Source organism: Bos indicus x Bos taurus, chromosome 27 (assembly GCF_003369695.1).
Source record: "Bos indicus x Bos taurus breed Angus x Brahman F1 hybrid chromosome 27, Bos_hybrid_MaternalHap_v2.0, whole genome shotgun sequence".
NCBI classification, from domain to species: domain Eukaryota; kingdom Metazoa; phylum Chordata; class Mammalia; order Artiodactyla; family Bovidae; genus Bos; species Bos indicus x Bos taurus.
Window position 1 is genome coordinate 15,052,761 of NC_040102.1, and position 15,309 is coordinate 15,068,069.

Here is a 15,309-nt window from a genome sequence, read left to right on the forward strand (position 1 = left end):
GTGAAGCCATCTGTTCCTGGGCTTTTGTTTTTGGGGAGAATTTTGATCACAGCTTCAATTTCAGTGCTTGTAATTGGGTTGTTCATAATTTCTATTTCTTCCTAGTTCAGTCTTGGAAGATTGAACTTTTCTAAGAATCTGTCCATTTCTTCCAGGTTATCCATTTTATTGCCATATAGTTGTTCATAATAGTTTCTTATCCTTTGTATTTCTGCATTGTCTGTCGTAACCTCTCCTTTTTCATTTCCAATTTTGTTGATTTGATTCTTCTCTTTTTCTTGATGAGTCTGGCCAAAGGTTTGTCAGTTTTGTTTATCTTCTCAAAGAACCAGCTTTTAGTTTTATTCATCTTTACTATTGTTTCTTTTTCATTTATTTCTGCTTAGGTCTTTATGATTTCTTTCCTTCTACTAATTTGTTGTTGTTGTTGTTCTTTTTCCAGTTGTTTTAGGTGTAAAGTTAGGTTGTCTGTTCGATGTTTTTCTTGTTTCTTGAGGTAGGATTGTATTGCTCTAAACTTCCCTCTTAGAACTGCTTTTGCTGCATCCTGTAGATTTTGAGTTGTCGTGTTTTTATTGTCATTTGTTTCTAGAAATTTTTTTATTTCCCTTTTGATTTCTTCAGTAACCAGTTGGTTATTTAGAAACATATTGTTTAATCTCCGTGTGTTTGTGTTTTTTACAGTTTTTTCCTTGTAATTGATATCTAGTCTCATAGCATTGTGGTCAGAGAAGATGCTTGATACGATTTCAATTTTCTTAAATTTACTGAGGTTTGTTTTATGACCCCAGATGTGATCTATCCTGGAATATGTTCCATGAGCATTTGAGAAGAAGGTGTATTCTGCATTTGGATGGAATGTCCTGAAGATATCAATGAGATCCATCTCATCTAATGTATCACTTAAGACTTGTGTTTCCTTATTAATTTTCTGTTTTGATGATCTGTCCATTGGTGTGTGTGGGGTGTTAAAGTCTCCTACTATTATTGTGTTACTGTCAATTTCTCCTTTTGTGTCTGTTCCTGTTTGTCTTATGTATTGAGGTGCTCCTATATAGGTTGCATAGATATTTGTAATTGTTATGTCTTCCTCTTGGATTGATCTCTTGATCATTGTGTAGTGTCTTTCTTATCTCTTGTAATCTTGTTTATTTTAAGGTCTATTTTGTCTGATATGAGGATTGCTACTCCAGCTTTCTTTTGCTTCCTATTTGCATGGAATATATTTTTCCATCCTCTCACTTTCAGTCTATGTGTGTCTTTAGGTCTGAAGTGGGTTTCTTGTAGACAGCATATATATGGGTCTTGTTTTTGTATCCATTCAGCCAGTCTGTGTCTTTTGGTTGGAGCATTTAATCCATTTACATTTAAAGTAATTATTGATATATATGTTCCTTTTGCTATTTTCTTAATTTTTGGGGGTTGGTTTTGTAGATCTTTTTCTTTCTCTTGTATTTCTTGACTATATAAGTCCCTTTAACATTTGTTGTAAAGGTGGTTTGGTGGTGCTGAATTCTCTTAATTTTTGCTTGTCTGAAAAAAGCTTTTTATTTCTCCATCAATTTTGAATGAGATCCTTGCCAGGTACAGTAATCTTGGTTGTAGATTTTTCCCTTTCAGTACTTTAAATATGTCCTGCCATTCCCTTCTGACCTGCAGAGTTTCTGCTGAAAGATCAGCTGTTAAATGTATGGGGTTTCCCTTGTATGTTACTTGTTGCTTCTCCCTTGCTGCTTTTAAGATTCTTTCTTTGTATTTAGTCTTTGTTAGTTTGATTATTATGTGTCTCGGTGTGTTTCTCCTTGGGTTTATCTTGTATGGGACTCTTTGTGCCTCTTGGACTTGATTGACTATTTCCTTTTCCATGTTGGGGAAATTTTCAACTATAATCTCTCCAAAAATTTTCTCATACCCTTTCTTCTTCTCTTCCTCTGGGACACCCATAATTCCCAGGTTGGTGTGTTATATTATCCCAGACGTCTCTGAGACTATCCTCAGTTCTTTTCACTTTATTCTGCTCTTCAAAAGTTACTTCCACCATTTTATCTTCCAGCTCACTGATTCGTTCTTCTGCTTCAGATTTCTGCTATTGATTCCTTCCAGAGTATTTTTAATTTCAGTAATTGTGTTCTTTGTCTCTGTATGTTTATTCTTTAATTCTTCTAGGTCTTTGTTAATTGATATTTGCATTTTCTCTGTTTTGTTTTCAAGGTTTTTTTTTATCATCTTTACTATCATTATTCTGAATTCTTATTCAGGTAGTTTGCCTATTTCCTCTTCACTTATTTGGACTTGTGTTTTTAGTTTGTTCCTTCATTTGTGTAGTATTTCTCTGCCTTTTCATTTTTCTTTTTTAAACTTACTGTGCTTGAGATCTCCTTTTCCCAGGATTCATGGTTGAATTCTTTCTTCCTTTCGGTTTCTGTCCTCCTGAGGTTGGTCTGGTGGTTTGTCTAAGCTTCCTATAGGGTGAGATTCGTGCTGAGTTTTTTGTTGTTGTTTTTTTGTTTGTTTTTCCTCCTATGGGCAAGTTGAGTGAGGTGGTAATCCTGTCTGCTGATGGTTGGGTTTGTATTTCGTTTTGTTTGTTGTTTAGATGAGATGTCCCGCACAGGGTGCTACTGGTGGTTGGCTGATGCTGGGTCTTGTATTTAAGTGGTTTCCTTTGTGCGATTTCTCACTGTTTGATCCTCCCTAGGGTTAGTCCTGGTAGTCTAGGGTCTTGGAGTCAGTGCTCCCACTCCAAAGGCTCCAGGCTTGATCTCTGCCTCAGGAGGAGCCCCCGGTGCCCTCTGCTCCCATGGCCGGGGCGGGGGCTCCCGCAGTCCTTCCCTGCTGCTGACCTGTTCTCCACGGCTCTTCGGCTGTTTCTTTGGGACCCCTCCTGGGCTCCGGGCCTCACCTCATTCCCGGGGTTGCTGAGCTTCCTTTCCAGCATCACACTGGAAACGTTAGATGTTCAGCTCACTCCCTGTTTCCCATTTCCTGACATTGTTTCTGGTCTTTCTTATTTCTAGTCGTGTCCTCCTGACCCTGCACTCGCTACTTTTCCTGTGATGCATAACTGTCTTTATTATCATTATCTAGCCCTGGAGGCCTTATTCTTGGAGGTAGATTTGGGCTCAGTGGTCTTGAAGAGTTGGACACGACTGAGTGACTTCACTTTCACTTTTCACTTTCATGCATTGGAGAAGGAAATGGCAACCCACTCCAGTGTTCTTGCCTGGAGAATCCCAGGGACTGGGGAGCCTGGAGGGCTGCCGTCTATGGGGTCACACAGAGTTGGACACGACTGAAGTGACTTAGCAGCAGCAGCAGTACATGAGGAACTTTCTGAAAACTAAAATTATAAACAACAGAATTAGTGACTTTTTAACTCATAGATAATATTTAAAGAGCTGCTTAAAAATATTTTTATTTTGATTTTGGAGATTAACATATAAGGTAAATTATTTGAATCTTGAGAGGCCTTTAATCCGGAGAGCCTATGAATTTTTGAACATAAATGTGTAGTAATTTAAATATGCATATTTCAATAAAGTAATTCAACAAATTGTTATGTAATCTGATATCAAAATAGGTTTATTTGTACTAAGATTTGAATTTTGCTTATGAAAAAGTTTAAAACAAATTTAAAATAATGTCTAATTCTCTTTGCATTCTCAGCATGTTTGTAAAGCCCTTCAAGAGTTTTACACAGTTAACTGTTCAGCTGAAGATGTTCTCAACTTGGATTCTAGCACGGAGGAAAAATTTAGCCGCCATTTAATATTTCAACTCCATGATGTGGCATTTAAAGATAATATTCATGTTGGTAAGTGAACTGTTTTTTTTTAAGTTGCAGTTATATTGAAAACATATTTTCCTTTCTTCTTAATGTTTTGTATTTGTCACATTTTTAATGGTCATTAATTAACCTGTCCTAAAAAATCAATCATGATTTTTCATGTTTTCAGTATTTGCCTCTAGTTCTAGACTTCCTTCTGTGCCCGACACAGTTTAGATGGATTCGTGTACTCAGGATATCTTTGGCAGTGGTGCCTCTTGCTTTGGATACTGGGATGGTCATGCGTGCCACGGGCCTGGTTTTTATTCCAAGAAGAGTCATTTCAGAAGTTTTCTGGGTAATGCAGGAGAGACCCAATTCAGGTCTTACCTGCGATGCCTCAGATTGGGATTTCTGACCTTTGCTTTAGCATTGTAGCATTGCTTTATCCTTTAATACATAAGGGCTGGGCTTGGGTTCCAGGCCACACTCATGAAGCCTTGTTTGTTGTTCCAGGTCAAATATTAGGGTGGGGAGAAGTCTAGATGTGTAACCCTGAAAGTATAACCAGAGGATTAATTCCAGGACTGGACATTTAGGGGTACAGGCCCAGATATAAGTGAAATCAGTGCACAGGAGAACAAATAGGCAGAAAGGGAACACTGAAAACCAAGGTCTGAATAAAGGTCAAACTCCTGAGTGTATGTCTTAGCAGAGGTAGGGCAAGCAGGTGACTGACTGAAGTTCAAGTAACAGGTAATCCATTCAGAACAACTATCTGACAATTTCAAGGGTACCAAGGGCAAAGGCATGAACATAGCTATTAACGGACTGGCATAAAGGTCAAGGTCTAATTGCTAGAGTAGGGTAACACTAGGTCAAGTGGCCTAGTGTGCTGTGTACCAAGGACTCATTATCTTCCCATTTTGTTTGCTTAGTTGGATATTTCTTCTCTCTTTAGTCCCTAGTTGTTCAGTTGATCAGTCATGTCTGATTCTTTGAGATCATATGGACTCCAGCACACCAGGCTTCCCTGTCCCCTACTATCTCCTGGAGCTTGCTCAAACTCATATTCATTGAGCCAATGAGGCCATCCAACCATCTCATCCTCTGTTGCCCCCTTCTCCTCCTGCCTTCAATCTTTCCCGGCATCAGGGTTTTTTCCAATGAGTTTGCTCTTCACATCAGGTGGCCAAAACATTGGAGCTTCAGTATCAGTCCTTCCAGTGAATATTCAGGGTTGATTTCCTTTAGGACAGACTAGTTTGATTTTGTCCAAGGAACTCTTAAGAGTCTTTTCCAGCATCACAGTTTGAAAGCATCAGTTCTTTGGCACTCAGCCTTCTTTATGGTCCAACTCTCACATCTGTATATGACTACTGGAAAAACCATAGCTTTGACTGTATGGACCTTTGTCACCAAAGTGATGTCTCTGCTTTTTAATACGCTGTCTAGATGTGTCAGAGCTTTTCTTCCAAGGTGTCAGAGCTTTTGTTCTGAGGAGCAAGCGTTTCTTAATTTCATGGCTGCAGTCACCGTTTGCAGTGATTTTGGAGCCTAAGAAATAAAGTCTGTCACTGTTTCCACTTTTTCCTCTTCTATTTGCCATGAAGTGATGGGACTGGATGCCATGGTCTTAGTTTTCTGAATGCTGAGTTTTAAGCCAGCTTTTTCACTCTCTTTCACTTTCATCAAGAGGCTCATTAGTTCCTCTTTGCTTTCTGCCATTAGAGTGGTGTCATCTGCATATCTGAGGTTATTGATATTTCTCCTGGCAATCATGATTCTAGCTTGAGCTTCATCTAGTCCGGCATTTTGCGTAATGTACTCTGCATGTAGTTTAAATAAGCAGGGTGGCAGCATACAGCCTTGATATACTCCTTTTCCAGTTTTGAACCAGTTCATTGTTCCATGCCTGGTTCAAACGGTTGCTTCTTTTCCTGCATACGCATTTCTCAAGAGGCAGGTAAGGTGGTCTGGCATTCCCATCTCTTTAAGAATTTTCCACAGTTTGCTGTGATCCACACAGTCAAAGGCTTTGGCACAGTCAGTGAAGCAAAAATAGATATTTTGCGGGAATTCCCTTGCTTTTTCTATGATCCAGTGGATGTTGGCGGTTTGTTCTCTGGTTCCTCTGCCTTTTCTAAATCCAGCTTGTACATCTGGAAGTTCTCAGCTCACATACTGTTGAAGCCTAGCTTGAGGGATTTAGAGCATTACCTTGCATGTGAAATGAGTGCAATTATGCGGTAGTTTGAACATTCTTTGACATTGCCCTTCTTTGGGATTGGGATGAAAACTGACCTTTTCCAGTCCTGTGGCCACTGCTGAATTTTCCAAATTTGCTGACATATTGAGTGAAGCACTTTCATAGCATTATCTTTTAGGGTTTGAAATATCTCAGCTGGAATTCCATCACCTCCACTAGCTTTGTTTGTAGTGATGCTTCCTAAGGCCCACTTGACTTCACATTCCAGGATGTCTGGCTCTGTCAGTGATCACACCATTGTGGTTATCTGGGTCGTGAAGACCTTTTTGTACAGTTCTTCTGTGTATTCTTGCCACCTCTTCTTAATATCTTCTGCTTCTGTTAGGTCCATATCATTTCTGTCCTTAGCCCATCTTTGCATGAAATGTTCCCTTGATTGAAATGTATCTTGCATTTCATTCCCTTGCATGAAATGTATCTCTGATTTTCTTTAAGAGATCTCTAGTCTTCCCATTCTGTTGTTTTCATCTTTTATCACTGAGGAAGGCTTTCTTATCTCCTCTTGCTATTCTTTGGAACTCTGCATTCAGATGCTTATATCTTTCCTTTTCTCCGTTGCCTTTCACTTCTCTTCTTTTCTCAGCTATTTGTAATAGCTCAGATAATCCTCAGATAATCATTTTGCCTTTTTGCATTTCTTTTTCTTTGGGATGGTTTTGGTCACCACCTCCTGTACAGTGTTACGAACCTCCATCCATAGTTCATTAGGCACTCTATCAGATCTAGTCCCTTAAATCTATTTCTCACTTCCACTGTATAGTCATCAGGGATTTGATTTAGGTCATACCTGAATGGTCTAGTGGTTTTCCCCACTTTCTTCAATTTAAGTCTGAATTTGGCAATAAGGAGTTCATGATCGGAGCCACAGTCAGCTCCCAGGCTTGTTTTTGCTGACTGAATAGAGCCTCTCCATCTTCACCTGCTAAGAATATCTAATCAATCTGATTTCAGTTAAGAACCTCTGGTGATGTCCATGTGTAGAGTCATCTCTTGTGTTGTTGGAAGAGGGTGTGTGCTATGAGCAGTGTGTTCTTTAGGCAAAACTGTTAGACTTTGCCCTGCTTCAGTTTGTACTCTAGATTCAATACTTATTAATATCCAAGCTTTCATCCCTTGGATGTTAGTAATTATCCAGTCTGAGCTTATCCTTCTCATTCTGTCTATAACCTTCATGATCATCCACTATCATGGCTTCAGTTCCCATTTGTGTGTTGATGACTCTCAAATCTTTATCTGCAGGCAAGATCGGTCTCACATTAGACATCCCCACATACACTTGAAACGCGGCATGTCTTTAGCCACACTCCTCATCTTTTCCTCCAGACTTGCTCCTTCTCCTGGGGCACGTGTATCTGAGTGCTGTGAGCGTCCACCCAGTTACCTGAGTAGAAGTACTCTCACTCACCCACCCTACTCAGACAGCGAGAGGGATCTGATCATACCACTGTGTGCCTCGAACTGCTCCAGGATCATTCCTTGCCTTCAGGGAAAGGCGCAGAGGTTCTGGTTCGCAAGGTGAGGCCCACGGGCGCCAGCCTCGTCTCTAACCGCTTGGCTCTTCTTAGTCCGCCCTTCACTTAGCTCCCACCAGGCCACGCTCTTCCTAGTGCTTTGCGCTGTTTTCGCCTCACTCTGGCCAGTTCGCTTGGTCTGTTGAGATTCCGTGTAGGCACTGTCATCTGAGAAGCCGTGTCTGTTACCTCTCAAACCCGAAGACGTTGGTTTGTGTGGCATCTGGGTTGCAGGGCGCACCCAGTACCTGTTCCGTCAAAGCAGCCACCGCCTTTCAGGGTAATTTCTTGTTTTTGTTTTGTTTTCTCTGTTCTAGTTAATGTTTCCTTAGGGCATGGATTGATTCTTACTCACTATTGTATTTCCAGATCTTATCAGGTAATAATGTCTTCATCAGTAACATTAATAAGATAACAATCATAAATACAAGTAGTGATGTAACATTTGCCGAATGAATGACTGCACGTTAGGTGGGCTCTGCTGTCGGTGTGGACACCCTCAGCAGGACATTTCTTTGGTTCCTACTTACTCCTCACAGTCTGCTCTGTGACTCCTAGCCCCAAGGCTAAAGATTGAGATTTGTTGCTGGGGAAGAAGGGGAGAAGGGAACTTGGACAGATAATAATCAGTCTCTGCTACAGCGATTTTCTCAAGGCAGCTGACAGTCAAGCTGGGCTTGAAATCAAATTCTATCATACAGACTAAAATAAGAAAGGCTTTACTGTCAGAGCAACATAAGCAAAAGTACAGACACGAGTTTGTGACTAATTTGGGGAGCAGTGGGAATCTAGAGTGGCGAGAGTGAGAGACACAGTCCCAGGTGATTAAGTGGGGTGCCATCTGAGGCTTTGATCCCCTTGCATTATGAGCGGCCAGAACCAGAGGTGCAGAGACTATGAAATTACTCCAGCTCTCTACTTTGGTTCCTCTCTCTCGGTGTATCTCTTGGTGACATTTCTGTTCCCTGTTGTCAGCCTTTTGGAAAGAGGAATTAGGCTAGGTGTAAGAGCACAGACTGTGAGCAGGATGTACAGATTTGGTCTGCTTGAAGCACTCTGCTGCCAGCCTGCCACAGAAGCTGACATTCTGTGATTGATATGTTCTTTTGGGTTATTCCCAGCCAGCAGTCCCTGTGTGAATGAGGAGGGGAGGGAGACACGGCCGGGGAAGGGCAGCAGAGGGCAGAGCTGTTTGTGGAGCCCGTGTTGGCGTTAAGGTGGCCCCTCCGTGGTCCCAGCCTGGCCTGGTTGGCTCCGTGCCACAGGTCAGAGGCCTCCCGACCTGCTCAGCACAGCCTTCACAGCCAGGCTGCAGCCACGCCTTCTGGAGTGTCAAGTGATACCCAGGAAAATGGACTTTATCAATTTATTGCTTTACTGTCCTTTGATATATCATGATTACAGCTGGTTCAGTAACCACGCATTCTTTGTGTCAAGTAGCTGTAATTTTTTGTACATTTCCAGGAAAATTGACTCTTATCAATTTTTTGCTTTATTGTCCTCTGATATATCATGATTTTTTTTTTTTTTTTTACTCAGTATATGTTTCCCTCATCCCAGAGATAATCTTGTCTGATATGATTGCAAGCATCAAATGCTTTTGCTTTCATTTTGATGCTTAGTGTTATACAAGGTAGTGAATTGTTCCTTTGATTAAGAAAGTAATTGAGTCTAATTTGGAGGAAGAATTTTGAACTTAGAGCATGTGTATCTTGTAATTAAAGGGTTCAAGCTGTCCGGTAAATAAGTAACAAACCCAGACTACTAGCTTTAAAGACTAAAATTTAGTTTTTCTTGTAGTGGTGCATTTGTCCACTGTTGTTATGCAGGAAACAGCCTAACCAAATTATTTACTTGACTTTTGCGGTATAAACAATATATGCAAGTTTAAAGAGGCTCTGGATTGTCATACCATCTTTTCTAGGTACAGATATCACTACTGATACTAAGAGCCCTTAGAATAAATCTTGACATACAATAAATGTATTTACTTGCTTTAGTTCTGGATTTTAGTTATTGGGCCACAACCCAGCTCGTGGCCGCATAGAAGAAGGGAGGAAGAGCGTGACCCTTAAACTGACGGCTATGAATGTCGGGTTCTTGGGGATGTCAGGGCAGCTAAAGGAGACAGAAGCAAGTCCTGAGAAATTTGCTGACATCCTGACTTCAGGAGAGTATGGCAGAGCTTGGGAGAGCACTGTTCACACATATAAGCCTTGCTTTATTTTATTAATAAATAAAATTCTTCAGTCACTGATTTGAATGTAAACTCTATGCAGTTTGTATTCATCCGAGTGCGTTTTTGGTGACAGAGCATTAGACCCAGGCCCACACTAGCAACAGTGACAGATCTCATGTTCACCTTCCCTTCTGAGATTTGATCATAAGTTACACAAGCTCCCTTGTGAAAGGGAATTTAAAAAGTTAAAGATTACGCAAGAGGAAGGACGCACAGGAGACTTGTGTTACAATTTGTAATAACTACTCAGCCTTAAAACCAGAAATCAAACATAGAAGCCCTGCTGCGTAAAATTGCCATGTGTGGCTCTGTGCCTCAATCTTGGTATGGTTTGCAGAAAAAAATTTGATTAACCTTTTTATTTTTCCTTTAGGTAATTTTGTGCGAAAAATCTTGCAGCCTGCTTTTCACTTAATTGCCAGTGAAGATGAGGATATGACCCCAGAGACGACGGGCCATGAATTTACCCATTTTTCTGAAACACCAAGTGAACAAGGAACTTGCTTTAGTAAAATGTCCACAGATATCGACGTAGGAGAGAGCCAGACATCGAATTCAGAGAAACTGGGGAGGCTGGGGTCGGCTCAGCAAAGCAGTCCTGATCTTTCGTTTTTAATAGTGAAGAATGACATGGGAGAAAAGCGTCTTTTTGTGGATCTGGGTACGTGGAATTGACCGCGTTCTGTTAGATGGAGCTGTGTGCTGCTGTGAGGCACCGCTCCGTGCCCGCTTGTCACTCGCCTAGGATTCTCACCCCCAGCACTGCCCCTCGGTGAGAGCGGGGTCACGAGCAGAACGGGATCGTGAGCTCAGGTGCTGGAACTCTCGGAGGTTTCTGGGCTGAGATCTCAGAGAGGGCCTGGGGGACCCACAGACGGGCTGGCCGGGGCTCCGGAGGAGGGTGATTGTGGCCGGCTCCTACTCTGAAGTGCTCTCGGGTGCAGTTGGGTCAGCAGTCTCCAGCACTGCTGACAGGTTTAATTAGATGAAATAACCTATAAAAAACAGATACAGTGTAACAATGACGTGCTCCGTGGGCAGAGAAGGCTGGCATGTTCTGCACTGAGGAACTTTGCAAGGGCTGCCTCATCAGCTTCCTGCTACGATCGCACCAGGCTTCTTCAGCTGTGCTCTCTTCTGCCCTGCCCCTTTCTGCTTGCTGAATCCGAGGTAGTATGTATGAAACATTGGCGCGGGACCTCAGCCTCGTTAGGTAGCACTCAGGCCAGTCAGCACCCCTGATTCAGCTGAGCTTCCATTTGGCAACCTAAACCCGACTTGGTATTGAGCTCTAGCTTGTGATTTGAAAAGCTGTTAAGAGCAGCATTTTTCCATTGATGGTTAGAGCAATTCAGAGAGCCTCAGTGTCTACAGCTTGAAGAAAAGTGAGTTTAAACCATAAGCAAGGTTACCAGGCCAGCCAGGCTGAGAGTGTTCCTGTTGTATGGCCTGTCTTCCCAGCACCCCTGAAGACCAGCTATAAGAATTTAGAAGTATAATAGCTGTACCTCATTTTATGACACGTCGCAGATACTGCATTTTTTTTTTACAAAATGATTTTACGAGTGAATTAATATCACAATTTTTCCAACAGCATTTGCTCACTTTGTGTCTTTGCCTCATGTTTGGTAATTCTTGCAATATTTTAGACTTTTTCATTGTTATTATATTTTGATGACCTATGATTACTGGTCTTTGATGTTAACTGCTATGACTTGAAGGCTCAGATGATAGTTAGCATTTTTTCGTAATAAAGTATTTCATAATTAAGGTATTTACATTTTTGAAGACAATACTGTTTGCACCTTGAATGAACTGCAGTGTAATGTAAACGTAACTTTAATATGGACTGGGAAGTGAAAAATTCCGTGTGACTGTTCTGGTATCTGCTTTATTGTGGTGTTCTGGAACTGATCCCACTGTAGCTCAGAAGTATGCTTGTGGTTTTCAGTGCACAGGTCTTTCGCTTCCTTGGTTAGATTTATTCTTAGATATTTTATTCTTTTTGATGCAATTGTAAATGGGATTGTTTTCTTAATTTCTCTTTTGACATTTGTTATTAGTGTATAGAAACACCACAGATTTCTATACATTGATTTTATTTTCTGCAGCTTTATTGTATTCATTTATTCTAACAGATTTTTGCTGGAGTCTTTAGAGTTTTCAGAAAGACGGTCCCCGACTTACTGATGGCTTCACTTAGGTTTTTTCTCCACTTCCTGATTTCACAATGAGGTAAAAGTGGTATATTCAGTGGGAACCATACTTTGAATTTTGAGTTTTGACCTTTTCCTGGCCTGGCAATGTGTGGTGTGTATCACGCTCGTGTGATGCTGGGCGGCGGCGGTGAGCTGCAGCTCCTCAAGGACAGGAAACTGACGCGCTTACACCCAGTCTATACGCGGACGGCAAGTCTGCTTTTCACTTTCATTATGCTGTTCAATAAGTTACATGGGATATTCAACACTTCATTACAAAATAGGCCTCGTGTTAGATGGCTTTACACAGGGGTAGGCTAATGTAAGTGTTCTGAGCATGTTTAATGTAGGCTAAGCTAAGCTGTGCTGTTTAGCAGGTTATTTAAAGCGGGTGAGGACATTTACCTTCGGCAGTTGGCTGCCTGGAAGTCAGCTGTGTTTGACATTTACTTCTCCAGTACCTGCCCCAGGAGGTTTCCTGAGCAGCTGTCATTAACCCAAACCCAGGCCCTGTGAAATGAGGTCCTTTGAGCACCAGGGATTATGTAGTAGTTACAGAAAATGGAAACAGTGACAGACTTTAATTTTTCTTGGGCTCCAAAATCACTGTGGAAGAAAAGCCATGAAAAACCTAGACAGTGTATTAAAAAGCAGAGATATTACTTTGCTGAAAAGGGCCATATAGTCAAAGCTACAGTTTTTCCAGTGGTCATGTATGGATGTGAGAGTTGGACTACAAAGCTGAGTGCCGAAGAATTGATGCTTCTGGATTGTTGTGTTGGAGAAGACAATTGAGAGTCCCTTGGACTGCAAGGAGATCCAACCAGTCCATCCTAAAGGAGAGCAGTCCTGGGTGTTCATTGGAAGGATTAATGTTGAAGCTGAAACTCCAGTACTGTGGCCGCCTGATGCAAAGAGTTGACTCATTGGAAAAGACCCTGATGCTGGGGAAGATGGAGGGCAGGAGGAGAAGGGGACGACAGGGATGAGATGGCTGGATGGCATCACCGACTCGATGGACCTGAGTTTGAGCAAGCTCTGGGAGCTGGTGATGGACAGGGAGGCCTGGCGTGCTGCAGTCCATGGGGTCACAAAGAGTCGGACACAACCAAGCGACTGAACAGCAACACGGAAAATGCACCGAGGCTGCAGCACTTTCTCGGCCACCTTTGTTTCCTGCAGCAGCCAGAGCCGTAGGGAGAGTTGGCTTCCTGGGCTGATTTGGAATGGACTGTGTCTGAGCAAACATGAAAGGCTGTGAGTCTACCTGCCTGTTCCCCCTAAAGCAGCACACAGATGCCCCGTCCAGACCAATCTGTTTGGGCTCCACAGGACACTGCTGTGGGTGCTGAGATGCTGGGAGGCTCCACTCTCAGGACGGAGGCTTCAGCTGGGATCCCCAGCTCAGGAGAGATGCAGACCGGCTGAATTTTGTCTTGAAATTTCTCGAGGCCTTGATGCCACACCAGCCTCTTGTCCCAGCCAGACCTGGCACAGTGTAGACCCTCCCAAGGGGTTCAGCCCGGGGCACCGAGCCCGGCTGTGTTGACCCCCCTTCATTGAGCAGTGGGACCCAAGCCTGCTCGGTCTCCAGGGATGGGCCAGCACCCCTAGTCTGGGAGGTCGGAGAGGATCAACAGGCACTGCTTTTCTTTCCTTTCCTTTAACACCTTGCCGATGCTCCTTTGAAGTATAGTGGATTTGCCACGCTGTGATGGCTGTCAGCGTACAGCCCCGGGTTGGGGTGTTACGTTACCAATGGGCCAGCTCTACTGTTCTTTCGGACTTTTGCCTTAGAACATCTAGCAGATGGTGTGCAGCAGGTCGTGCTGTATTGGTAATCTCAGAGACACTTTTCTGTGAATACCAAGCTGGAATATAGGAGATAAGTTTTGTGGATTATCTCTTAGAGATACAGAATCCCTGCATATGTCCAAGGAAGGAAGTAAGGAAGGGGATAATCATTGTGGATTATTTGTTACAGACACAGAGTTTTTTGTCATTTTACATAGGGACCTCCTGATTCATTCCATTCTTTCACTTTGGTTTCTTGTTTTTACCGAAACCATTTGTTTGACTTTGATTTCGCAGACTCTCTTTCTGCATTATACATTTGCTGCCTTGTATGTCTGTTTTTTGTTTAACCTGGAGAATTCCTCATACATCACGTTCTACCTCTGCGTGACTGACTTTCCTCAGTGTATGAACCCATCCCTGCGGCCACCAGCGTCATAATTCTGTAACTTCAGGGGCGGTTGTACAGGAATGAGAAATAGCCTGCCGTATCTAAGTGGCACGTCCTGTTTACGCCCTGATCTCCTGTCGCAGATGCTGGTTGAGTCCTGGAGATCGGAGGCAGGGCTGCAGTGCTCCTTGCTGCGTGTGCCTCTGCTGTGTGCTTTTCTCAGGATACAGGCCCCGGTGTGGGGACGTCCGATTCTAGGCTTAGCCCATCGTGACAGTTTTTTTTTCCAGTCATTTGAGGCCTCTCCATTATCCTGGCTGCTGACAGTGTATATTGCTACCAATTTCGGGGATTCCTTTCTTCTTCAGGCGGCTTCTTCCAGCAGCATTTATTGTTTTCAGAGTTGGGAAGATGGCCATTGTGCCGGATGGGATGTGATTTCCCATTGGCCTTTTGACTGACATTTCCTGTGTCACTTAGGGATGCTTACCATCTTACCCGTGGTGGACGTTCAAATTGTTTTTCCTTTTCTGTTTAAAGTGGTTGAGGACAATTTACCTTTGGCAGTTGGCTTCCCAGAAGTCGGCTGTGTTTGGAACTTACTTTTCCAATACCTGCCTCAGGACGTTCCCTGAGAGCAGCTGTCATTAACCCAAACCCAGGAGTGAATTGAGGTACTGTTAGCACAGGGATTAAGCTGTAGTTCCGAAAATGGGCACAAGGCGGCAGCACTTTCTTTTCACCCACCTTGGTTTCCTGGGGCCACCACACCGTGAGGGAAAGTTCGCTTTTTGGTTGGTGAATTAGAGTGGATTGTGCCTGAGAAAATACTAAAGCGTTTAAGTCCTAAAGCATCACACAGACACCCCGTCCACACTGATCTCTTAGGGGCTCACAGTACATTCTTGTGGGTGCTTAGAACCTAGGAGGCTGCGCGCTTAGAAGAGGGCTTGAGGTGGGCAAGGAAAAGTGCTGCCGCCTTGTGGAAGTATTCGGGAACTACAGCTTAATCCATGGCGATCACAGGATTTTAATTCATAGGACCTGGGTCTGGGTTAATGACAGCTGCCCTTGGGAAATGTCGGGGCGCAGGTATTGGAGTAAATTCCAAACACAGCTGACTTGCATTAGTGTTGTTATT

At 42.8% G+C, this 15,309-nt stretch overlaps 1 protein-coding gene across 9 annotated transcripts in view; it reads left to right on the forward strand.

Annotated features, from left to right (window-relative positions):
- Positions 1 to 15,309, forward strand: part of PRIMPOL (primase and DNA directed polymerase) — a 46,487-nt gene that overhangs the window by 15,390 nt on the left and 15,788 nt on the right. For all 9 annotated transcript variants that reach the window (XM_027529772.1, XM_027529773.1, XM_027529766.1 and 6 more), the window contains 2 exons: positions 3,667 to 3,814; positions 10,159 to 10,446. In XM_027529772.1, the coding sequence (XP_027385573.1) occupies positions 3,667 to 3,814; positions 10,159 to 10,446 (436 nt within the window). The remainder of the gene's footprint in view (positions 1 to 3,666; positions 3,815 to 10,158; positions 10,447 to 15,309) is intronic.